The sequence below is a fragment of the Scyliorhinus canicula genome, chromosome 3, assembly GCF_902713615.1.
Source record: "Scyliorhinus canicula chromosome 3, sScyCan1.1, whole genome shotgun sequence".
NCBI lineage: Eukaryota > Metazoa > Chordata > Chondrichthyes > Carcharhiniformes > Scyliorhinidae > Scyliorhinus > Scyliorhinus canicula.
This window is the reverse complement of record NC_052148.1, coordinates 69,936,720-69,962,326: the sequence shown is the minus strand read 5'-3', so window position 1 is coordinate 69,962,326 and position 25,607 is coordinate 69,936,720. Positions and strand designations below refer to the sequence as shown.

The 25,607-nt window shown below is 42.7% G+C and overlaps 1 protein-coding gene across 18 annotated transcripts in view; it reads right to left on the bottom strand.

Moving 5' to 3' along the window:
- The window catches only part of celf4 (CUGBP, Elav-like family member 4), a 1,331,379-nt gene that overhangs the window by 394,051 nt on the left and 911,721 nt on the right, over positions 1-25,607 (bottom strand). For 12 of the 18 annotated variants that reach the window (XR_005459940.1, XM_038790659.1, XM_038790660.1 and 9 more), the window contains one exon: positions 9,722-9,850. Coding sequence is in view for 17 of the 18 variants with exons in the window: in XM_038790659.1 (XP_038646587.1) it covers positions 9,722-9,850 (129 nt within the window). In the remaining variant the exon portion in view is untranslated. The remainder of the gene's footprint in view (positions 1-9,721; positions 9,851-25,607) is intronic. The other 6 variants (XM_038790661.1, XM_038790664.1, XM_038790667.1 and 3 more) reach the window with 1 other exon arrangement.

Sequence of the window (25,607 nt, the reverse complement as noted above, 5' to 3'; positions counted from 1 at the left end):
TGCCAGGTCCCACCGTGTGGAACCATGTCTAACCCACGCCGGCAGGACTGGCCAAAAACGGACGGCCGATGGCTCCCGACTGGCATGGCGTGAACTCTGCCTGAAAAACGACGCCGGGGAATACGGCAGCCGGCGTAGATGCGTCGGGGCGGGATTTGCGCTGCCTCCCAACAATTCTCCGACCCGGCGACATCAAGGTCACAAAGAGACTGGCTTAATTTCAGACTGCTGCATGGTGCACCATGGTAAAGTTGGGTGTCATCAGCATGCACATGCAAACTAATGCTGGCTTTTGGACGATGTCAACAAGGGGCAGTGAACAGATGAGAAATAAGAGGGAGCTAAGAATAGATGGTTGAAAACACCAGAGGTAATGGTGGAGGGTCAGGGAGAAGGCAATACAAGTAACTTTCTGGAGACGATTAGAGTAGAACAAGGGTAAGAGCAGTCCCACCCAGCTGGACAATGGAGAGACTTGGAAGAGGATCGTGTGGTTAACCATGTCAAGAATGAGGAGAGACATTTTATTGTTTCGCTTTCACATTGGATGTCAATACAATCTGTACTGTGTAAGGTGTGGTATCCTGAACGGAGAGATTCATGGAGTATATATTCATACACGGAGTTCCAGGCAAGGTGGGAATGGATTTGGGAAGTGACGATAAGTTCAAGGACTTTGAAGAGAGGTTGGAGATGGGATGATAGTTTGTGTGGATGCTGGGGTCAAGGGTTAATGTCTTGAGCAGAGACACAGGTATTAAAGGAGGGAGGAACAATATCTGAAGAGAGTTAACATAGGGGCCAGGAAAGCGAGTTGGGTATTCAGCAGTTTAGTAGGAAAAAGATGGAGGTAACAGGATGTAGGTCTCAAAGGTAATTATGGACAGGAAATAAATGCTGGCCTTGTCAGCCATGCTCAATTCCCATGAATGAAGAAACCATAAATAAATAATTAGGGCCAAACACTCTCACTGTACTGGAAAGCTAATGTTATATTTATGGAATGTCAAATTTTTACATTGTAATAAAAAAGGTTCCATAATTTTTTTAAATAATGTGCTAGAATTTCCGCTGCATCGGGAATTCTGCTGCAGGCGCTGGGCAGCGCAGAATCCAGCGAAGGGCAGAAAACCAGATCGCTGCCCGTTCCAATGTTCCAGTCGCCCGTTGGTGTCGGGGTCGAGGTTCACACCTGGTGCGAGTGGGAGGATGCAAATGGATCATTAAGACACATTTGCATCCTATTAACGGGCCGGGCACCATATTCTCTGGGCCCTCATGATTCTCCGGTACTCTGGGCCGGAAATCACATGGGCGAGAATTGGTTGCTGGTCTTGTTTAAAGTGGCCCTGACACAGTGGACCTTGCGGTGGGCCAAAAGGGCAACTCTTTAAGGGAGTTTCTCCCAAAATCCATCAGAAGGCCACCCCCCCCCCCCCCCCCCACACAATGCATGACCTGCCCACCCCAACCTGACCAGACCAAACCCCCCACCACCCCACCAGCAGAGAACCCTGAATTTGAATAACCCCCACTATAGACCCCTAAATTAGAGAAATCACTACCAGAAGAGATACAGGAAGCAGCATCTGTCAATTCCTGGAAAGTGAAATACAGTCCGCTTGGTTTAAACCCCTCTGATCTGCAAGCCATTTATTCATTTTTTTGTGAAATTGCTTTCCCTCGGCTATGGTTGACAGCTTCCATACACCCAGCTATATATATCGCTTCATTTATCCCCCTTCACACTTGCGTAGCTATGTTTATTGACATCAAACTATGATTGACAGCTCCTGTACCACAGCAAAGAGAGTAAAGTGCTTTCTGTTATTTTAGCACATGTCCTCATCCAACCATGTTTTTCTACCTGAATTTTTAAATTAAAGGTGAAAGATTAAGTGCTTTTAACTGCCTGGTCAGTAAGAAAACCTCAGTGTGATTGGCTGCTTATGCTGTTTGCTGATGCTACTTCTGCTTCATGCTGGTTGATTTGGCATCAAATTTAAACTGCTGACAAGAAATGGGAAATCCAAGCCATAGAGATCACTGGATCTTTGTGGGAATTAATCTTTAGCGTCAGTGGCGAGCGCCATTGCTTCATAACATCCAGACAATATTTGTTTACGTGGCCCATAGTCAAACCTAGCTTCATAAGGGTTCTGTGAATCACCCGAGGTATTCTACTGCAGTAAAGAAATTATATTAATACAATTTTTTGTGTTAATAACAATGGGTCAACTTTTGAATTTTGCTGTCAGTCCAGAACATGACAGAGCCCAATTTGTTTTTAATGCGAAAGCTCAAGGCACACTACTTTTTTGGCAAGAACCACAGAGGTTTGCGAGTGTGCTGCTGAGCACGTCTTTAAAATCTATTATTTCCATGAATTTCTGCAGAGCTTCTCATGCTCAGTTTCTAAAAGTTTTGAGCAGGAACAATCAAAATGCCAAGGAAGTGGCGTAAATGCCACTTACTCAGTTTTTCGAGGTTTCCATGTTTTTTCTGTCGAAGTTACAGTAGATGAATGGGAGGAGCCCTATTAAAATGCATACAGTGCTTAAAAAATTAACCTCTCAACTGCTTTCAGCCAGAGGTACTAAGGCCTGCCTTAAGGCCTAACTAGGAGTTTCTAGTGATGGAGATTTGATGAACTGGACCCCTCCCCCCCCCCCCCCCCCCCCCGCCCCGCTCTCCCCCTCCGGCTAAGTGCCTGTTCTGCTCCAGCATAACCAGCCATGGTGATTGAAAAATGTCTCCGTGGACAGCAAAGTTCTTCAACTCTGTCCCGATTTTGGAATTGTACACTCTTGTGTATCCGTGTGAATGTTTCCATTTTCACACAAATTGTCCCCATGACCTCTCTGACGAATATCATCAGCATCATTGAGAAAGCTTACTGAGATGTTCTGAACACATTTAGGGCCTGTACAGATGGTAAAAATAAAACTTTCACCCTTTCAATCCAGACCGTCTTAAAATTTCCTGGGTGTAAGACAATCTGCTAAGCCACTGAGTCCTTACTCTGACCATAAATATTTTTCAATGCATTTTACAGCACAGGTTTGTTATTTATTTGGTAGCTGTTGTTAGCTTGTAGTTACTGACAGAGCTACTGTCGGTCCTTAGGGAGGAATTCTATCAGTGAATTCCAGCTGCAAGTATTTTGACACAAACAAATACATTGCACTAATCACAAAGGTTAAAGGAATGTTACACACTAATCTGTTGCAATGCAATGTGGTGTTCCTCTTTCCCATTTTGTAAGTGGTGTTATTCACCAGAGAAATTTCCAAGTATGGTTTTGGGCACGTTTGGCGGGGTGCTTCTCAGCAGCTGTAGTGCCGAGATTGGCAATGCTTTCAACAGCACTTAGCCATTTTTTAGGGTCTCGGGGAGCTTCTCTCTGTCGAGGTCACACTTAGAAGGTTTTCCTGCACTAGGAAGTTGAGCTTGCCTGTAGGACCGGCTCCTAACAGATCGGGGTGCTATTTTGAAAGGCTGCCTCGATCTCTATGCACATTTTTCAGGACCCGCTGCTTTCAGGATCTCCCCTTCACCCCCCCCCCCCCCCCCCCCCCCCCCCCCCCCAATGTCAATGTCAAGGTGCCGGGGTACTGGCAGATTGCCAAGATGCCTGGGTTCCAGGGGAGTATTAGGGTACTACTCTGCCCTGCCCCTGACCACCCAAGGGGTTCTAATAGCCTGAAAAACCTCCAAGGTGCCACCACGCCTGGTCCACGATTATGGAAACCAGTGCTAAACGGTGCTCGGTTGATGCCTCGCAGGCGTGACTGCCAGGCGCTGGGTGAATACGGTACCGGGATATAAATATCATGATCTGCATTATGCCCAGCGAGGGCATGATCCAGATTGTGCTGGGCGCTGTGAGTTCGTTGACTCGCGCAAGGCTTTGTGCCTGGCGAAGAGCCTGATTGGGGGCCCTCCCGCAATTCACTGTGCACCGGGCACGACGTGGTGGGAAAATTGCACCCATTGTTTCATCTATATTCAGTGAAAGATAGAATTTAATCTTATCACTTGAAATTACAATTTACACCATTGAGTCACATTATATTCTGGAAGTGAACGGACCAATGATTATCAAACAGTAATGGATATAACATATACTGCAACTAACTTGACAATGGAATAATCACCTGCATTTTTAAATACAAGACTGCCCTTTGAAGTTAACAGTGGCATTTGGGGAACAATCATCAGAGTCTGCCTGTATTATTCTAAAACGATGGTCAACTATCTATTTACACCTTAATCATCTTTCTGTCTCTTATTTGATCTGGAACTTGATGAAGACTACACCAGCGGAGAAATATGAAACATTGGGAAAGTCTCTTCAGGTTTTCTTTGAGATTTTACAGTATTCATGGAGTCTAGTGCATGTGACAGCTACATATGATTCTGTGCTAGACAACTAATAACTCAAGTGGTTGTGTTATTCACTTTTGGGCAGAACATTATAAAGCTGAAGTTTTGCCTATTTTGCTTGTGTTACTGCTGTGAGTTTCTCAGTTACATCTGGATCACTAGAGGGAGCATAGTGTACCATTTTGGCATTGTAATTTAAGAGAACAAAGTTCCATATGAAAATTAACAAGCATGGAGGAAACCATTCTTTTCTGCTCTGCCCTTCAAGCTAAAAGATTCTTGAAGGACAAAATAGCAACAAAAAAAAAACAATTCAAAGGGAAAATAATGGCTTCAAAAGTACAACAGATGCTGGACTCGCTCTTGTCTCGGATGGAAAAGTGTGATTCATTATGGGGCTTGCATTGATTTCTGGACCACAAGACTGATTTGAATGAAGATGGCTCTTTGATTTATTTTGATCGCATTCTTCCAGATAACCAAACCAAATAAATTCCCATTTAAAGATTTAGCTGCTTGTTAAATGAGTCCAGTGTCCTGTCCTCAAACTTTCAGCAAATCTGTCCTGATGTTAATTAGGGTTAGGGTTAGGGTACCTATTTTAAAATTGTCATTCACTACATTGATTTAGTGTCCTTTTACCTGACTGTTCTAGTGTATCTGAAAATATTTTCCCATCTTATTTTATGTGCTTTACAATTTCTGAGGTGCGGAGCTCAGCTTGCCTAGTTCCGAGTAGCTCATCTCTCTGACATCAGGGATCAGCCCCATTATTCTGCTCCATACCAGCTCTAATTGCATCTTCTGTCACAAATGAGTGAAGCACTGTACAATTTCAGCTTTACTTTTGAAGATGCCAACTGGTTTAGTAGTCCAGATTCTATTGACTCTTTTTGCCATCTGATACTATTTGGACAGGGTAAGCAATGAATCAACTGCCCTTAGGTCTCTTTCAACATTTCAATGCAAATTCTAACTCACTTATTCACATTCGTTGATGATAAAAGTCCACAGAACATTAAAAAATGTATTTTTGATGTTGGATAATATTTTGATAATGTCCTCACTGGTGCAGAGATAACTCAGATAAACATCCAAGTAGCATATTTCAATTTTATAGAGGTCCCTCAAGGGATTGATACCAGGTCTAACTTTTGCTGTTAAAATATTGTAAGAATTGTTTTGAGGTTATGTTTTGCACCGGATGCTCTGTTGTTTTCAAACTCTGCCTTGGCATTCTTACTGCTTTTTTGATCTGCTTCTGCATAATCTTGCATTCAGCCAAATGGTCACATTCCTCCTTCTTCCTACAAGCTTTGTAAGTCTTTCTTAACCTTCCTATTAATGTGCCTGATAATCCATACCAGAGTTTTTTCACTTTTCCTGGTCATTTTTAGGTATTCATGCGTCCTGCAGACTCTGCGTAAGGTTTTTTGAAGGATGCCCTTTTAAAGGATCTTGAACAGATTTGTTTTTATGTACTTCCCCCATATAAATACCTTGAAGCTTGGATTTCTAAAATTATACATTTGGGTGAGATTATGTGATCACATTATTTCCCAAATCAGATTATGCTACAGTCACTGCCTACCAATTCAGATATTTCTTGAATTATGTTTGGTCATGAATGAGTCTTGAAGGGAGCTGCCTCTCATTGGCTTCCTTGCACTGGGGCAGATTTACAACTTGCCACCGGAGCATTACAAATCTCCCATCATTATCGAAACCATCTGATTTTCTTCACAATGCCAGTTCTATGCTCACTTGCCAAATTGAAAATCTGCAGCAAGAAGCCATTATGAAATACCTTGATGAGACCTGAATCACTCTTGCTTGGTCATTCTCAGACTGGTCAATCCCAGCGTTTTCTTTTTCTCACTCAATCTTCTACTAATAATGTAAAATGACAAGTCATTCTGCTTAGTCTGACCCTTAGGTCCATTACAAGCCTCCCAGTTAAGTGTCTCAGAATTGAGACTGCCATCTTCCAGAGGTATTTTGTGTAATGGGTTCAGGTCCACAGTGGATTTGGCTGAGGCTTTTAAATCTCTCTATTCCGTCGGTCTTTTAACAAACATGAGAGAATGGGCATTCACAAATTTAGTTGAATTAGAATAAAATGCAGTCCTCCAAAAATGAAAGTGCGCTGATTTGAAAGTGCACTTAAAACCAGAAGTAGTATTTTTACCAGTTGAAATTAAATACACTTTCAATATAATTACTGTATACAGGATGTGATGCCTTGGCATGATATATCCAATTAAGCATTGTAATAACTGCAACAAAATTATGCAACAAAACTACTTGAATTGGCATTATTTAGTGTTGCATATTATTTTGCCTCAGCTCCATTCCCTGCCCTACTTTGGTACATTTGGTTCATCTCATTGTAATGAAGCACTCCATCAAGTAATAATAGCACACAGGTCCCAACTGGCCAAGGTTGTGAAGAAAAAGCTTCATTGTTTAAATCACCAGGCCAGTAATTTATAGCAGTTTTAGACTGGGCAATTCAAGCTGCATGATCGCTGTTCCTCTCTCATCTTCTTTCTACATCTGTTCCTTGCCTTCCTCCTTCTCTTGGGCTCTCTATCTCTCCTTCCTTCCTTACAATCCTCTTTCCAATGAACTTCAGGTCAGTTTTGTGTTGCTGTGCCTTACTTGTTTTTAAAATTAATAGCTGATAGACAAACCCCTGGACAGAAAGAATGAGTGAACAATGGAACTTAACTCGAGCAAAAGCCTCACGTTTAATGTCAGTGACTACGATGTGTTTCCATTGGTTCACAAGAAGGGAAGATAGTCAAAAATTGTAATTGTTTTTCTTTTTATTCTCTGGCCAACTGCAGACTCATTCATGCATTGAGATCTACACGTAGGGTAATGGATGGTAATGGAGTTACCAGGCAGGCACCAAATGCAATGCTTGAGGCGATGTCATAACCAGAAAAATGCAAGTTGAGCAGTCAATATTAATCGAACATTCAAGATTGTATTGTTAGCTTTAACTCCTGTCAATTATAATTATCTGTACTAATTATCATTATTCTGGTCAATGTGTTATATGTTCGCTGAGATGCAGAATGTCATTTCTTTAAAGTAGACCATCCTTCGTCAGCATCATGAAGCTTATTGAGACAAGTTCATACTACAAATCTTTGCCTCAAGCCCCTCCTCCCAAAAATTCCTTAATTTAAAGGAGAATTGGCATTAGATTAAAACGGCTTTGCGATTTAGTACAATTTAAAAAAAAAAAATTTAGATTACCCAATTATCTTTTCCAATTAAGGGGCAATTTAGTGCAGCCAATCCACCTACTCTGCACATTTTTGGGTTGTGGGGGCGAAACCCACGCAGACACGGGGAGAATGTGCAAACTCCACACGGACAGCGACCCAGAGCCGGGATCGAACCTGGGACCTCAGTGCCATGAGGCAGCTGTGCTAACCATTAGGCCACCGTGCCGCCCTTAGATTTAGTATATTTGATAGGCATACAAAATTATGAACTCCCCATTCAAACTAGACTGTATCAAGAAATTCAATTAATGTAAAAGGGTTTATAATAAGATTTTCGAGGAAGTATTTTCCCTATACAGATGGAAAAAAAATAGCTTAAATGAGTAGAGGATGTAGAAGGGTGGGTGAGTAAATTTGCAGATGACACTAAAGTCGGTGGAGTTATGAACAGTGCGGAAGGATGTTGCAGGTTACAGAGGGACATAGATAAGCTGCAGAGCTGGGCTGTGAGGTGGCAAATTCGAGTTTAATGTAGAAAAGTGTGAGGTGATTCATTTTGGAAGGAATAACAAGAAGACAAAGTACTGGGCTAATGGTAAGATTCTTGATCGTGTGGATGAGCAGAAAGATCTCGGTGTCCATGTACATAGATCCCTGAAAGATGCCACCCAGGTTGAGAGGGTTGTTAAGAAGGCGTACGGTGTGTTAGCTTTTATTGGCAGAGGGATTGAGTTTCAGAGCCATGAGGTCATGTTGCAGCTGTAGAAAACATTGGTGCGGCCGCATTTGGAGTAGTGCTTGCAGTTCTGGTCGCCGCGTTATAGGAAGGATGTGGAAGCATTGGAAAGGGTGCAGAGGAGATTTACCCGAATGTTGCCTGGTATGGAGGGAAGATCATATGAGGAAAGGCTCAGGGACTTGAGCTTGTTTTCGTTAGAGAGAAGATGTTAAGAGGTGACTTAATTGAGGCATACAAGATGATCAGAGGATTAGATAGGATGGACAGTGAGAACCTTTTTCCTCAGATGGTGATGGCTAGCACGAGGGGACATAGCTTTAAATTGAGGGGAGATAGATACAGGACAGATGTCAGAGGTAGGTTGTTTACTCAGAGAGTAGTAAGGGTGTGGAATGCCCTGCCTGCAACAGTAGTGGACTCGCCAACATTAAGGGCATTTAAATGGTCATTGGATAAACATATAGATGATAAGGGAATAGTGTAGATGGGCTTTAGAGTGGTTTCACAGGTCGGCGCAACATCGAGGGCCGAAGGGCCTGTACTGCGCTGTAATGTTCTATGTTCTATGAATTGTAGAATGGATCAGCCATAATTTATTTGAATGGTGTAATAGGCTTGAAGGGCTGAATGGCCTACTCTTGTTACAATGTAATTGTACTGATTGGTATGCTGCAGAGCCAGGCTTTATTACTGTTTCTGGTGAGTTGGTGAAAATTGAGTTCAACTTCCCATCATCGGTAAAGGACAGTATTTGCAAAGGTTCTTGCTCCTGATTCTGTCCAGCTAGAAAGTGTACATGTGAGTGCACCAGATATGGAAAGAATTAAGCCACTATGCCAAGTATTGTTGGATAGCACACTGCTCACTACCGAGGCTCAGAATTAAATAATGTTGATTTGAGTGTGGAAATGCTGTGGAGTCACATCCAAGAAGAGATCCTCAACTTCAGGAAAGGCAGAGCGGAAATCGGGATGGGAGTCAAAGAGAATATGCACACATGTTGTTGAGAATTTACCAGTCCGTGGCAGATACAATGATTCAAGAGTGACAGGTCCACTTCTTCAAATGACTGGATAATGACCATTGTGAGTTATTTATGACCCTTTAAGCATCAAAGATTCAATTATTTCAAATAAACAATCCCCCTTTAAATTTTTCTTTCCATTTTTAAAGAAGAATCCTGTCATAGACAATGCTATTACCACAAAAACATTGTTTAAATGTTAAAAAGAATGGTTCTGTGACACCAAGTAACCTATCGCTGTGCTAAGGCTCAGTTTAAATCACATCCTGTGACTACATATAAGAAAGCAGTTTCTAGGTAGCTTTTTATTACACTCGGGTGTTACCGTCTTACCTTTGCTATTTCCATCAGGCCCTCGAAGGATTGTGCATTCCTCAATGTTACCGAAAGCTTCAAATAGTCTGCGTACGTCCTCCTCTGACTGTTGTTTGTTCAGCATGCCCACAAACAATTTTCTGTCTTCTGGAACAAAAGTTAAAGGTGCTTACCAAATCCTTGCTGGTTCATGCTAAATACATTTAGTAATATATTTGTATTTATTAAAAACAAAACAACTTGCATCCCCAATATGTCTATATTGTATTCTTCAATTATACAGTTTGGTTTGGAAAATATTCCCTTTAAAATGCAAATGGTGGTTTCATGTATAGCCATGTCAAATACATCTGCAAATGAGTAATTTCTCAATATAAATGTTCGGTTATTTATGAAAAAATAGACATGCACTTCATCACCACAAAAATGCCATTATTCAATACATCACGATGCCTGTAAATTACATTTTAAAATAGTTTGGTTAGAAGCACCTTAAGTGTAAAGCAATTTTTTTCTTGACTTGACACCGAGGTACACACTTCTATTTGGAATTGAAGTTAGACATGGTTTCAATAAAATCCTTGTATTTGTGCACCTGAAATTTGCAATAAAAAATCCATTTCGCACACGCAGTTTCTGCTAATTCATTTTGTGCTTCTGTTCATTTTTCCATTCTGTCTTAAGATGGCAGCAGTGCCCACATGAGCAGACCTGTGTGTGAAGACAGTAAAGGAGAAATAGGTTCCCCCTTTACAATAATGAAGGAGTTTTTCCTTCTTTTCAGGAAACTAATATTTTCTTGACCATAAATGATTACTGTCAGATTTCTCCCCTTCCTTGCTCTGCTGATGACATTGACTCCTGATTGCATACTGTCCCATGTGTACCAGACACCCTGGTGGTATTTTTTACTTAAATGGCAATAATAGATAATCTAAATGATTGAGAAGCTACTGCAGTTGTATTTTTCAAAATAGGTTTTGACGTACTGTATTTTGTTCAATTTGAAACTTTGAGCATTTAGGATTGGTCAGCTGCAGTTTGTTTTGCATTAAAGGTTCAAAATGAAATGCTCACATATTTAGTATTCAAAGATATTGGGCCGGATTCTCCAACCCCCCGCCAGCCCGCGATGGGCTGAGTGGCCGCCCCTTTTTTTGTGGTCCCTCCGGCGTAAATTAGAGTAGATCCTTACGGCGGGACCTGGCGGTGTGGGCGGCCTCCAGGGTCCTCGGGGGAAGGGGTGAAGGGGCATGAGGGGATCTGGCCCTGGGAGGTGCCCCCACGGTGGCCTGACCCACGATCGGGGCCCACCGATCCGCAGGCGAGCCTGTGCCGTGGGGCACTCTATCCTCCGCGTCGGCTGCTGTGGTCCTCCGCCATGGTCGACGCGGAGATGATCCCCCCTCCGCATGCGCTGGGATGATACTAGCACACGCTGGCACTCCCGCGCATATGCCAACTTGTGCCGGCCGGCAGAGGCCCTTTGGCGCCGGTTGGCGTGGCATGCCGCCGGCCGGCGCAGCGCAAACCAGTCTGGTGCCGGCCTAGCCCCTGAAGGTGTGGAGGATCCCGCACCTTTGGGGCGGCCCGACGCCGGAGTGGTTCATGCCACTCCTCGGCGCCGGGACCCCCGGCCCCGCTGGGTAGGGGAGAATCCCGCCCTGTCTCTACAAAATGTATTCCTTTTATGTTCGAGGGCAAATTTCACAAGGTGAGTTTTTAAAAAAATCATTCATGGGATGTGGGCATTGATCAGCAATTGTTGCCCATCCCTAATTGCCTGTGAACCAAGTGGCTCGCTTGATAATTTCAGAGGGCAGTTAAGAGTGGACCACATTGCTGTGGGTCTGGAGTCACATGTAAACCTGACCAGATGGGGTTTTCCAACAATCGACAATGGTTTCATGATCTTCATTAGACTTTGAATTCCACCATCTGCCATGGTGGGATTCGAACCTGGGTCCCCAGAGCATTACTCTGGGCCTCTGGATTACTAGCCTATTGACAACACCATCAGTCATTGCCCTTGGGATGAGAGAATCAGAAGTCAGCGAATCTGATTTGCACAGCGCAGCACTGGAAAATTGGCAGCACTGCGCACTGACCTATACACCTGATTCTCCGACCTGTGTCGCGAGTCAGTCTTTTAAAAACCTATCCTGAGATGAAACAATGTGACACATTTTACCCAAATTAACTGTTGCCACAATAAAAAAAAACCTTTATCAATTATTCATCTGTGCAAAACTGGATTGCATGAAATTACTACCTCACGGCACAAACTTTCTGCTCCAATGTACTCTGAACTCATTTATGTTACCTTCCAATTTAAACAAACATAATTCCTTTTACTCAGATTCACAAATTAACCCAGAGTCACTTTATCAGATATACTCTCCTTCACCTCAACTCAACCACACAAATCCACTTAGAATTTGAAATTAGAATTGGACAGAATACTTAAAGAAAAGCACTGCATATACCCCTCACCACAGCTGGAGCTCTTTTAATGCGTATATGCCCTGCAGCTTATTTCAGTTAAATTACAGGAGTAAGAAGCCACATGCAATCAACTAAATTTGCATTAATGGTAATGAAGTGTAAATGAAACAGATGCAATTGAATAAAATAATGTAACAACACTGTAACAATTTTACAATAATGAATTAGTAACAGCTTCTGCATCAACATCGTTGAGACTGATTTCTCCATCTCTGACATTGGTGCAAAGCCGAGCATTAATCGTTAATCAATTTTCGGTTGTAAAATACAAATTTAAAGAGAAATTTGTTTTTACAGACTCTTTGTATATTTTTCTGTGAGTAATGCACAACTAAAATATGGACCATGACTATGACTCATAATACATAAACTCAGTGAAGTATTTATACGTTCAAAACTAATTTCCTATATTTCTGTCGGGAGACAGACAATTTAATAAGTAGTTTAAAATCAGTATTTTTTTCTCTTCAGCCTTTCCTTCACCTTTTTTTGTACTTGTTTTTGTGCTCTAGCTGCCTTCAAATAAAGAAGCATATAAGAGAATTCAAGACCAGAATGTTTGAAGTGAGGATCGATTATTACGACTAGTATGACATTCTCCCCCCACTGTCTGTAGCTATAATCCTCTGAGGTAGATTCTCACCACGGTATGAAGCTAGTTTGCATGTTATAATAGCAGTAATAACTTTTGTTAACCAGAAACACAATGGTTAAAGAGGGGATCTATTTAAAATCTAATAGAAATGTATGTTTTCACCAAAAACACAAATCTTAAACTTGTATTTATTACTTGCTTATAATATTCATTTTAAAAATGTTTTTTCCATTGTGCCCTATTCACAGAAATAGAAAATCATTGTGCTCTGAATCTTGCAATAGCAATACACTCACTCAAATTTGACACTGGCTCGCACTCAAGACTGAGCTTCAGCTTCAATGATCCTGACTCTTTAGCGTGTCCCAGTACTCTGCTATAATACTTCTGTTCCATGTGTTACCTTTATGGCATTTCTAAAGAGTGTTCTCTAAATAAGTGCCCATTAATTCAGAAACCTTGAACAGCTTTACACTATGGAGATATGCCATTAGCACTGTGACAGAGAATGCAAAATTCATTTTCATTGGGCTCTCCTTCCCTACCCAACGTCCATCATCACTGAGTCAGGTATGTTCTATTGGCACCGGCAGTTTCCTTGTACTTGGTCGAATAGCCCTACCTCGTGTGAGCTTAGACAGTGAGCATCACCAGATTATTTGATTGAAAAGGGTATCACACCAATCTTGATAAGGTCTTAATTTGATGTGACGTGCATTTTCAAGGAACTACGGGAAAAGTGACTGATTGGAAATAATACATATATTTCCTATTCAACAAGATATTTAATCATTATAATGACTGATGCACTGCTTTAGAGCAGCTCATAGTAAGGAGACTTAGGATACAGTGAAGGCCAAAAGTTTCCACTGATCTATCAGGTCTTTTCCCTTAATTAGTTGTCCAACTTTTACTCAGTTGACTATGGAAGGGTATTTTGTCAAACAATTGCAAAACAAAAATTCAGAAGAATGGAGACAGAAACTGGAACTGCACTGAAACTGGAATAAATATCCACACATTGATTTCATCACTTCTGGCAGAATTGTGTACCAAAGGTCCACAAGTGACACACAATCAATTAATAAAGAGTTGCATGTAATGTGACCAGACCAGTAAGAACATAGGGACAAGAGTTGGCCATCAAGCCCCTTGAGCCTGCCCTGCCATTTATTCACAGAATTTACAGTGCAGAAGGAGGCCATTCGGCCCATCGAGTCTGCACCGGCTCCTGAAAAGAGCACCCTACCCAAGGTCAACACCTCCACCCTATCCCCATAACCCAGTAACCCCACCCAACACGAAGGGCAATTTTGGACACTAAGGGCAATTTATCATGGCCAATCCACCTAACCTGCACATCTTTGGACTGTGGGAGGAAACCGGAGCACCTGGAGGTAACCCACGCACACACGGGGAGGATGTGCAGACTCCACACAGGCAGTGACCCAAGCCGGAATCGAACCTGGGACCCTGGAGCTGTGAAGCAATTGTGCTATCCACAATGCTATCGTGCTGTTTAATGCGATCATGGCTGATCTGTGGCCTAACTCATATACCTGCCTTTGACTCACATCCCTTAATACCTTTGCGTAACAAAATCTATCTATCTCAGACTTCAAATTAGCAACTGTTCGAGCTTCAACTGCTGTTTGTGGGAGAGAGTTTTGAACCTCTACCACACTTTGCATGAAGAAGTTCTGCCAAACATCTTTCCTGAACGGTCTACCCCTAATCTTTGGACTATGGCCCCTAGACATGGAGCTGGACATCTGAACTATTTTCTGGAGCAGGGCATTGAATTTCCAAAGTGCTCTCATTGCAGAATCTTAATTTTCAATCTCGCTTGTGACATGATCTCACTCGAGAAACCAATAAACTGCTGCAAATGGCTAATTCACTAAAAGGGAAGACAACCCTATGGCAATTCCAATCTAAGTACAAAGAGGCAGTTGAGAAAGGCTTTATCTTTTTTCTTCTCTTTCTGGATGCAATTTGGGTCAACACTGATTATCCTATACTCATCACACGCACGCGCACAGACGCACGCACACACCCCAAGTGGATTGCAGCACCAGGTTGATAGAAAGTCAAATTCGGCCAGCCTCTCTGGCAGGTTAGGTTTTAATTATCCCCATCTACCTATTGGTAACAAAGTAATTTCAAACTAGATGTAACACAAGGCAGCAGACACCATAGTGTAGAGCTTTATAAAACACAAGGTGGCATGGTGGCACAGTGGCTAGCACTGCTGCCTTGCAGTGCCAGGGACCCGGGATCGATTCCAACATTGGGTGACTGTCTGGTGGAGTTTGTATGTCCTCCCCGTGTCTGCATGGGTTTCCTCCAGGTGCTTTGGTTTCCTCCCACAGTCCAAAGATTCCAAAGGTTAGGTGGATTGGCCATTCTAAATTACCGCTTAGTGTCCAAAAGATTAGGTGGGGTTATAGGGATTCAGGGATGTGGTGAGGGCACAGGCCTAGGTAGGGCCCTCTTTCTGAGGGTTGATGCAGACACGATGGCTCCTTCTGCACTGCAGTGATTCTACAAGTGCAATTGCTTGCAGTAACCAGGTTGTGGACTGTGGCTCAGGATTAGGTAATCATATTTTCTATATCTCCCTGTTCCCTCTTTGCAGCAACAGTTCTTTGTGCATTTAGCCGCTGTCAGTAAAAGATAATGAGCACCACAGTGAACTTTCCAATGGTCACCACAGCTCCAGCCAGTAGGATGTACTATCAAATCTCAGTCATACTGCTGGGCTGGATAGGAGCCATTCAACTAACAATTAACCTTCAAAGGTTGCACTCTGTTCAAAACAAAATGCTAAAGGAGATAGAGAAGCAGCTGGTTACCTTTACTGACAATATTTCCCCTTACATGGTTCAGACCCTCTCAGGGGCAGCTAATTTATTTGGAAAAATGCAGCTTCTTATTTCAATAATAGAAGAGGTTTCATACAGCTTGGAGCTAGCTATTTTTATTAGCAGAATATAAAACAGACCAATTAACACAATATCACTTACGGTTTTGGCAGGGTATTGTAAAATTACAATTTATTCAAAAATAACCATTTGTGTACTTAATAGAAATTAAGAGGAGGGTCACAATGCCCAGATAGTTAGCTAATAAAGTAACAGTTGTGCAGTACAGAGCCATCCAGAGGAGGAAAGTCCCTATTCTTTCAGCAAACTAACTGATTCCAGCTAAGTCACGTTGTGTCAATGGGCTAAATAAAGATGTTGTTCCCTTGATAATTGCCGAGCAATGGAAAAATAAGAGAGAGTGGGGAGAGCCTGGGACGAAGTGAATAGTATCAGGTCAGATTATGAGTAAGAAGGTAGTAGAAAGTCATGTGTCTGAGACCCTGGTGAAACTGAGGATGCTGATGAAACTGGGAATGAATGCATAAATGGAACAATATCATGATAAAGTTAGAACAGAAGAGAATGGATAACCAGGTAGCTGCAGAAACATTACTGCTGACAAACATCAAAGTTATATTGTTCTAACCTCACCTTATTTACATGTCTAACCTGCTGAGTAGCTGAGGCATTTGAAATAAAGTTTTCCCTCAAATAAAAGTCCTTTTGTACTACGTTCTGCAGTCGGTTTTTTGCAATGATTGTTTCTTACCGCTAGAGGAGAAAGGGGACAGAGAAGTGCAATGACTTTCAATGGTGTAAATTATTTAGTAATATTTTATCTGATAATGGGAGCAGACCAATTACCAGAGCAGACTGACAATAATGACATTTACTGCTGTGTACAGCAACTTCATCAGTACTCTAAACGTTCCAATGAGGCATTTGGCAAATTGCGTAAAAAAACAATTAAAACTATTTATTACAGGCACCATTTATCCCCCTGATAATTAAAAAGGGGAAAGGTGGCTAAAATAACCAAATGTGTATTTTGATTCCACTATAAAATAGATGTAGGTGGAGTGGCAACCCCTTGACTAAAGGCATTACTTACAATTCTTTAGATCATGTAAGTAAGCAGATTTGTTGTCTAGACGTTTGCAATCTTGCCTTGTTTTTTGATGGTACAATTTGCATGTAGAAATATTATGTCTGGCTTGTTGGGAAATGGAAGAGATTTCTAGTAGCGTAGGTCTACCAATTCGGATCAAATTCATTATAACTGGAAAAGATGTCCTCCGTGTAGTTTATGCTTATCTAATGACCACAACTTTGGTAAATACGTTCAGCTTTTTTTAAAGGAAAATATTATTATCTAGAAATCTAGTTCAAAGTCAACTCAATGGACACAGGAAACTACAATCAAGATAAGGTAAGCCAGGAAGTTGTGATTAGATGATATCAAATTGAGTGATTAAAGATTAAAGAGTATTTGAGGAGAAGAAATTAACTAGCGAAGGTAAGTCTATTTCATTGAGTGTCCAGGAAAGAATGAATTAGAGTAGCTATACTGTCTTGATTTCAACACATTGAAAAGGACAAGAGCAGAATACCTCAGAATGCACGTGTCTATAGAATACTAGCATGTAAAGACAGTGCAGGAATTAAATAACGTATGCTGAGCTTGAGTGAAGACAATCATTTGATATTATCACAAAAGAAAGCTGGATCTCAATGCTTGTCCACTCTGAGTCACTTGATTTTGAGAAAGAAAATGAAGGTTTTTTTCCGGTTGTTTTCAGAGCTGTCAATAACAATAATTGAAATGTTCCGCCACAGCTTGCTGCCCTGGAATAATCTTTTATAATCTTTTATCATCTTCATAACATCTATCCCAGCTACCAGACTGTGTCCATAACTGAAAAGACATTAACTGCCTCAAATTAATCCATGTGATTAAAATGAGAATCACAAAAGACAAAGGTCTCTCGCTCCGATGAAACTTGCCGTCAGTTAATCCCTCTTTACCATGCTTAAAAATTCCATTTCCTTCTCTGAAATGGAATTATATGTCATCTAATTTAAATTCCAGATTCAATATCTCCTGCACCTTCTCCCCTCACAATCTCTGATTACATTCTTCATTACTTTTATTGTGGCTGCCTCGGCAACTTTCCTGATTGCATTAAAATTCAGTAGCACTTCAACTTTCCCCCTCTTTGGTTTATTACTGTACTAATTTCCTTTCACATCCTTGCTCAATTTTAAATTAATGCAAAATGCCACCAGCACATTGTGAAAACTGGCCCTTCCCATTGCCATCAAAAGACTGAATTGTGCAAGAACAATGAATAGGTTAGATTGGCACATGAACACCCACAAAAAAATTATGCAGAATTAATTTTTTCCAAGGCTCTTAACATTTGCAAAATTACATTTTTTTTGACGATACTTCTGAAAAGATTAATTCAATAGGTTCCTTCAACTTTCTTTTGTGGAATGCATGCCTTTCTTTTACATTATTTTACAATATTAATGCACTTTTCTGCAGGTACGTTTGATGCTTAGAACATTTTCTGGGAAAACTATTAAATTATATTCAGCCCAGACATAGTGATTCTCTATCAGATGCTTAGTGCTCCTTTGACCTGATTGAGGGCTTGAACTTTGCAGAGTTTCTATTCTATTACCTTCAATATTAAAAACTTTTGATACAAAGAGTAATAGAATTGTGTTAGCAGGTAAGGCCATTGAAGGGAATAGTGTAAATATGTTTCACAGAATCACAGAATATGGGGCAGAAGGAGGCCATTTGGCCCATCGTATCTGTACCGGCTCTCCAAATGAGCAATGCACCATGTGCCTTTTGTCCCACTTTCTTCCCATAACCTTGCACAGTCTTTCTTTTCAAATAACAGCCTAATTCCCTTTACAATGCTTCAATGAACTTGCCACTACCATACTCTCAGGTAGTTTGAGAGTATGGTAGTGTCAATGGGCTTTGTCATGCAGATACATGAAAAAGTTTCTCCTAATATTGCTTTTACTTCTTTTACTAATTGCTGTAAATCTGTGCCCTCTCATTCTCAATCTTTTCACGACTGGAAACAGTTTGTCCCTATCTACTCTGTCCAGATCCTTCATGGTTTTGAATACTTCCCTCAGATCTCTTCTCAGTCTTCGTTTCTCTAAGGGAAATGGTCCTAACTTCTCCAATCTATCTTCATAACTGAAGTTTCTCATCCCTGGAACTATTCTCTTTTATGCACTCCCTCCAATGCCTTCATATCCTTCCAGTGTGGCGACTGGATACAATGCTCCATCTGAGGCCAAACAAATGACTTGTACAAGTTCAACATAACCTCCTTGTTCTTCTATCCTTGACACCTATTAATAAAGTACAGGATACTATGCACTTTATTAACCCCACTCACAACCAGTACTGCACCTTCAGTGACTTCAGCACATGTACACCCAAGCTCTTCTGCTCCTGCAGCCCCTTTACAGTTGTACTTTTTATTTTATATAATCTCTCCATGTTCTCACTACCAAAATAAATCACATCACATTTCTCTGCATTCCACCAACCTGTCTATGTCCTTTTGAAGTTCAATACTATCCTTCTCACAGTTCACAATGCTTCCAAGTTTTCTATCATCTCCAACTTTGAAACCAAAGTCTAGGCAGTTAATATATATATCAGGAAAAGCAAGGGTTCCAAAATTATTACCTGGGGAGCTCCATTACAAACCTTCCTCAAGCATGGAAAACATCCATTAACCACTACCCTAAATCAAACCCTTTCTGTCACCCAGCCAATTCTGTATCCATATTGCTACTGTCCTTTCTATTCTGTGAGCTATAACTCTGATCACAAGATAGTTGTTTGGCACTATATCAAACACATTTTGGAAGTTCATGTATACCACATCAACACGTTGCCCTCGTCAACTCTTTGTTACCTCTTTAGAAAATTCCAGCACGTTGGTTAAACATGATTTTCCTTTCAGAAATACATGCTGGCTTTCCTTAATTAACCCGCATTTGTCCATGTGACCATTAATTTTGTCTCGAATTACTGGGCGGGATGCTCCCAACGGGCTGCTAAGTGCTGACACTGGAGTAAAAACAGGAGTGTTTTACTCCGGCATCGGAGCCCGTTCCGGGACCCCATTGTACAGCCCACAGGGGGCTAGGACGGCACTGGAGTGGCCCACGCTGCTCCAGCTGCCGATCCCGGCGTGAACCCGGCGCCACGGGGTCCGCACATGCGCAGTGGGCCGGCGCCAACTAGCACATGCGCAGTGGCCTTTTTCCCCACATCGGCCCCGATGCCAAATGGTGCAGGGCTACAGGAGCTGGCGTGGATGAAAGGAGGCCGGGGGGGCAGAGAGGCCAGGTAATTATGGATGCCCCATCCCGGGGTTGGACCCCCCTCCCCCCCCCCCCCCACAGGCCGCCCCCGGATCCTTCAACGCCGAGGTCCCGCCGGGTCAGAGGATGCTACAATGGTGCTGGCAGGACTTGGCTTTTTGTTAACGGCTGCTTGGCCCATCTGGGTCGTAAAATCGGCGCGCCGGCCCAGGGTGGAGAGTCAGCACATACCCCGACTGGTGTCGCGCCGATTCTCCGCACTGCAGAAAATTGCGTCCCGGCATTGGGGCGGCGTGGCGCCATTCGCGCGGCGCCGTGCCAATTCTCTGACCCGGCGGGGGATCGGAGAAGTCCGCCCATTGTTTCTGGAAGACTCCCCACCACCGAAGTTAAATAATCTTTATTATTGTCGCAATAAGGCTTACATTAACATTGCAATAAAGTTACTGTGAAAATTCCCTAGATCAAAGAATAATACAGCAAGGAAGAGGCCCTTCAGCCCATCAAGTCTGCACCGACACATGAAAAACACCTGACCGGTCTACCTAATCCCATTTACCAGCATTTGGCCCATAGCCTTGAATGTTAAGACATGCCAAGTGCTCACCCAGTTACTTTTCAAAGGATATGAGGCAACCCGCCTCTACCACCCTCCCAGGCAGTGCATTGCAGACCGTCACCACCCTCTGGGTAAAAAAGACTTTCCTCAAATTCCCCTCTGAACCTCCCGCCCCTCCCCTTGAACTTCTGTCCCCTCGAAACCAACCCTTCAAATAAGGTGATGTGGAGATGCCGGCGTTCCCGGGATGCCGGAGAACCCTTCAAATATGGGGAACAGCTGTTCCCTATCCATCCTGTCCATGTCCCTCATAACCTTGTACACCTAAATCAGGTCACCCCTCAGTCTCCTCTGCTCCAGAGAAAACAACCCAAGCCTATCCAACCTCTCTTTATAACTTAAATGTTCCATCCCTGGCAACATTCTTGTGAAACACCTCTGCACCCCATCCAGTGCAGTCACATCCTTCCTATAATTTGGCGACCAGAACTGCACACAGTACTCCAGCTGTGGCCTTCCAATGTTCTATATAACTTCAACGTGACTTCCTTGCTTTTGTAATCTATGCCATGATTGATGAAGGCAAGTGTGCCATTTCACTACCTTATTAACCCGCCCTTCTGCCTTCAGAGATCTATGGTCTTTTTGTTCCTCAGGACTTCCCAGTGTGGTGCCATTCATTGAATATTTTCTTGTCAAACTGCTCCTTCCAAAGTGAAACATCTCACACTTCAGGATTAAATTCCATCTGCCACCCGTCCTATCTTTGTGTCATCTGCAAACATACTGATCCTACGCTCACCCCCCCACCCCCCCCCTCCCCCCCCCCCCCCCCCCCCCCCCCCCGCCCCCACACATAGTCATCTAAGTCATTTATGTAAATGATTAATAATAGGGGACCCAGCACAGATCCCTGTGGTACGCCACTGGACACTGGCTTCCAGCCGTCTGCCATCACTCTCTGTTTTCTGCAGTTCAGCCAGCTTTGAATCCATCTTATCAAGTTCCTCTGAATCCCATGTGCATTTGCCTTCTTTATAAGTGTCTCACGTGGGTCCTTGTCAAAGTCTTTGCTGAAATACATGTAAACTACATCAACTGCACTACCCTCTACATACTTAGTCACATGCTCAGAAAATTCAGTCAAATTAGTTCGGCATAACCTCCTCCTGACAAGCCATGCTGACTATTCCTGATCAAATCTTGCCTCTCCAGGTGGAGATAGATTCTCTCCTTCAGAATTTTCTCCAATAGTTTCCCTACCGCTGACGTGAGACTCACTGGCTTGTAGTTAGTTCTCTGGTTTATCCCTACAGCCTTTCTTAAATAGTGGGACCACATTCACGGGTTTCCAGTCCTCTGGCCAAAGAATTGAAAATTTGGATCAGGCTTCCCGCGATTTCCTCCCCATTTCCCACAGCAACCTGGGAGACAATTCATTTGGACTGCCGATTTCTCCACTTTTAAGCCTGTCAACAGCTCTGATACATTGTCCCGCCCAATGGCAACTTACTCAATAACCTCAGTCTCTCTCAACGAGTTCCATATCTGCCTCCTCATTCTCTTGGGTGAAGATAGATGTGAAATATTCATTTAACACCCTACAATATCCTCTGTATCCACTCACAGAGTATCCCCTTGGTCCCTAATGGGCCCTACGTTTTCCCTAGTTATCCTCTTCCCATTGCTATACTTAGAGAATATCTTGGGATTTTCCCTACTTTTAGCAGCTAGAGATTTCTCATATCCCCTCTTTGCTCTCCTAATTGCTTTCTTAAACTCCATTCTACGCTTTCTGTACTCCACTAATGCCTCTGTTGATTTGCTCCCCTTGTGTTTATTAAAAGCTCTATTCTTCTCATTGTATCCTGAAATCTCTGGTCATCCATGGTTCTCTGGGTATGTTCCTCCTTCCTATTACACTAGAGGGAACATGTTGGGCATGTTCCCTCCCCATTTTCTCTTTGAACACTCCCCACTGCTCTTCTGTGGATCTCCCCACCAGTAACTTGTTCCAATGTACCATGGTCAGATCCTGCCTTATTTTACTAAAGATTGCTCTCCCCCAATCCAAGTCCTTTTTCTGAAATTTGTCTATTTCCTTGTCCATAACAAATTGCACCATGTTCTGGTTGTTATCACTAAAATGCTCCCCCACTATCACATCAACCATCTGTCTGGCTTCATTCCACAGAATTGGGTCCAGCACTGGACCATCCCTTGTTGGACCCTACGCATGTTGAGCTAACACTTTCTCTTGTATACATTTTACAAACTCTGCTCCATCTGAGCCCTTAACACAATGACTATCCCAGTGAATGTTGGGAAAGCTGAAATCACCTACTATATTATCCTATTATTATTTTTACACACATCTGCAAATTGCACACATATTTGCTCCTCATTTTCCCGTTGACTATCTGGATGCCTATAATAAACACCGAGCAATGCGGCATTCCTTTTTCATTCCAAACCTCTACTCGCAAAGCTTCATTTAACGCCACCCCTCAGATTTCATCCCTCCTTACTGCAGTAATTGACTAACTTAACTAATAGTGCAATGCCTCCCTCTCTTTTGACCCCTCCCCTGTCCTTCCTGAACATTCTGAATCCCAGGATGTTAAACTGCTAATCCTGCCCCTCCCTCAACCACGTCTCCGTGATGGCTACTATATCATAATTCCACGTGTCAACCCTCGCCCTTAACTCATCCATTTTTAGTTGTAATGCTCCAGGCATTAAAGTAGAGGCCATGCAGCCTCGTCTTACTCTCCTGAAACTTACTACCGTTGTATTCGCTCTGGCTTGATTGCTTTTCTATGTTGTACACATAGGCAAGCATCGCTATTCTGCGAACAATCTGCGCCCCCTTCCCCTGCCTTTCTAGTTGCTAATCGACTCTACTCCTCCCTTTACCACTCTTTTTCTATTTATATGCCTATAGAAGACTTTGAGATTCCCCTCCTTGTTAGCTGCCGGTCCCATTTCATACTTCCTCTTTATTTCTCTCATTTGCTTCTTCAGCTCTCCTCTGAATCTTTTATATTCGGCCTGACTTTCAATTGTATTTTCTGCCTGGCATCTATCATAAGCACACTTTTTCTTCTTTATACAGATTGTCATCTAGGGAACTTGGGATTTGCTTGCGGATTTCCCGTTGAAGGAATATACTATGCATGAATTATACCTTCTTTAATATGTCCATTGATGAGCTAACATTATTCCTGCCAATCTTTGGCTCTAATGTAGTCAGCCCAGATCTGTTCTTACCCCATTGAAATTGGCTTTTCCCCAGTTAATTATTTTTACACTGGACAGTTCTTTTTCCTTTTCCAAAATTAGACCTTATTAGACAGTTATTCTGTCCTTGGTCGCTCAGGGACATCCTCTTTCTCCAGCACATCTTATATCCAGGAATATGTAACACCCAGTCCAGCCTTTCTTTGAGTCAGGCCTCTCTTGTAGTTGCAGCATCATGGACAACTAAGTGTTCCTGCCAGCCGGAAAACCAGAAAAATGTTTACCCTCACTCGGGTTTTCAGTGCCATTCTTGGTTCTGGCTGGAAGTGAAAGGGGAGAGACCTAATCTCTCTGACAATTCCCGCTCCTCTGAGATCGGAGCGCCATTTTGAAAGGCACCCCAATCTTAGAATGCTGCTGCAGCAACCCCCCCCCCCCCCCACCCCCCACGATCGCTGGTAAGGTCCCCACCTGTTCTAATCGCAGGCCCGCTGAATTCATATCCCCCACCTCTATTTCTTGCCCTTCAGACCCTGCCCCTTGGCAGTGTCACCTGGTGGCCTGCAGTCTGAGGGGTGGCAAGGGGGTGACTACCCTCCCTACAATTGTCTCCAGGGTATTAAGGGGGTCCTTCATAGGAGGTGGGGGTCAGAGAGGCTTGTCCGGGGCAATAGGGGCTCAGGTTGGGTGTCTTCCTGGGTGGGGGCCGGTTGGCTGGTCTTCCACTTCCGGCCTTTAAACATTTTAAACAAACAATGAGTCAGTATCTATGCATTAAAGTTCTCTCATTAAAAGTGAAAGTGGCCCCATCTGCCCTCACACACGCTCTTTCCAGGAAGAATTTCAGATCAAAGAGACAGCCTCGTGAAAAAAATACCAAGATTCTAAAGTCTTTCCACCTGCACGATCTTTCTCGCCACACTTTGATCTGTCTTTTCCTGATAGAGCTGATAGATGCGTTTTTGGCAAGGGATGGATGGATATACAAACAGACAAACAAGGAGCAGGAGTAGGCATTTTAGCTCCATGAGCCTGCTCCACCATTTATTAAGATTATGGCTGATCTGATAGTAACTTCAAATCTGTTCTCCGGTAGGTTATCACACCCTTACTTCCAATAATCTATCCACCTCTGCCCACATTATTCTCCATTTGGGGTTGGTTAGCTCAGTTGGCTAGTCAGCTGGTTCGTGATGCAGAGCAATATAACAGCGTAGGTTCAATTCCCATAATGGCTGATGTATGGGGGCCCTCAGGTTAAATCACCAGCAGTAAGCTTGTTCCCTCAAAGGGAAGAGCAACCTATGGTCCTCTGGGACTGTGGTGACATTGACATTTTTACTCCATTAGCCAGCTATTTCCCCACTCATTTAACCTATGTATGCCTTTTTGTAGCCTCTTTTCCTCTTCACAACTTACTACCTAACTTTGAGTCATCAGTAAATTTGACAACCAACCTTTCAATTCTTTCACTCAGGTTATTTATATAAATTGTCAACCGTTTGAGGTATCCCTGTGGCATCCCACTTGTTACATCTTGCCACCCAGTAAAAGGACCCATTTGTGCCCTTACTATGTTTCCCGTTAGCTTGCTGATCTTCCATCCATGTCAATATGTTACCCCCTAGACCTGCAATAATCTTTGATATAGCACCTTATTAAATGCCTTCTGGAAATCTAAATACAGTACATCCACCTTTATCCACAGCTCATGTTACTAAATACAATACATCCACCTTTATCCACCGCTCATGTTACTAAATACTG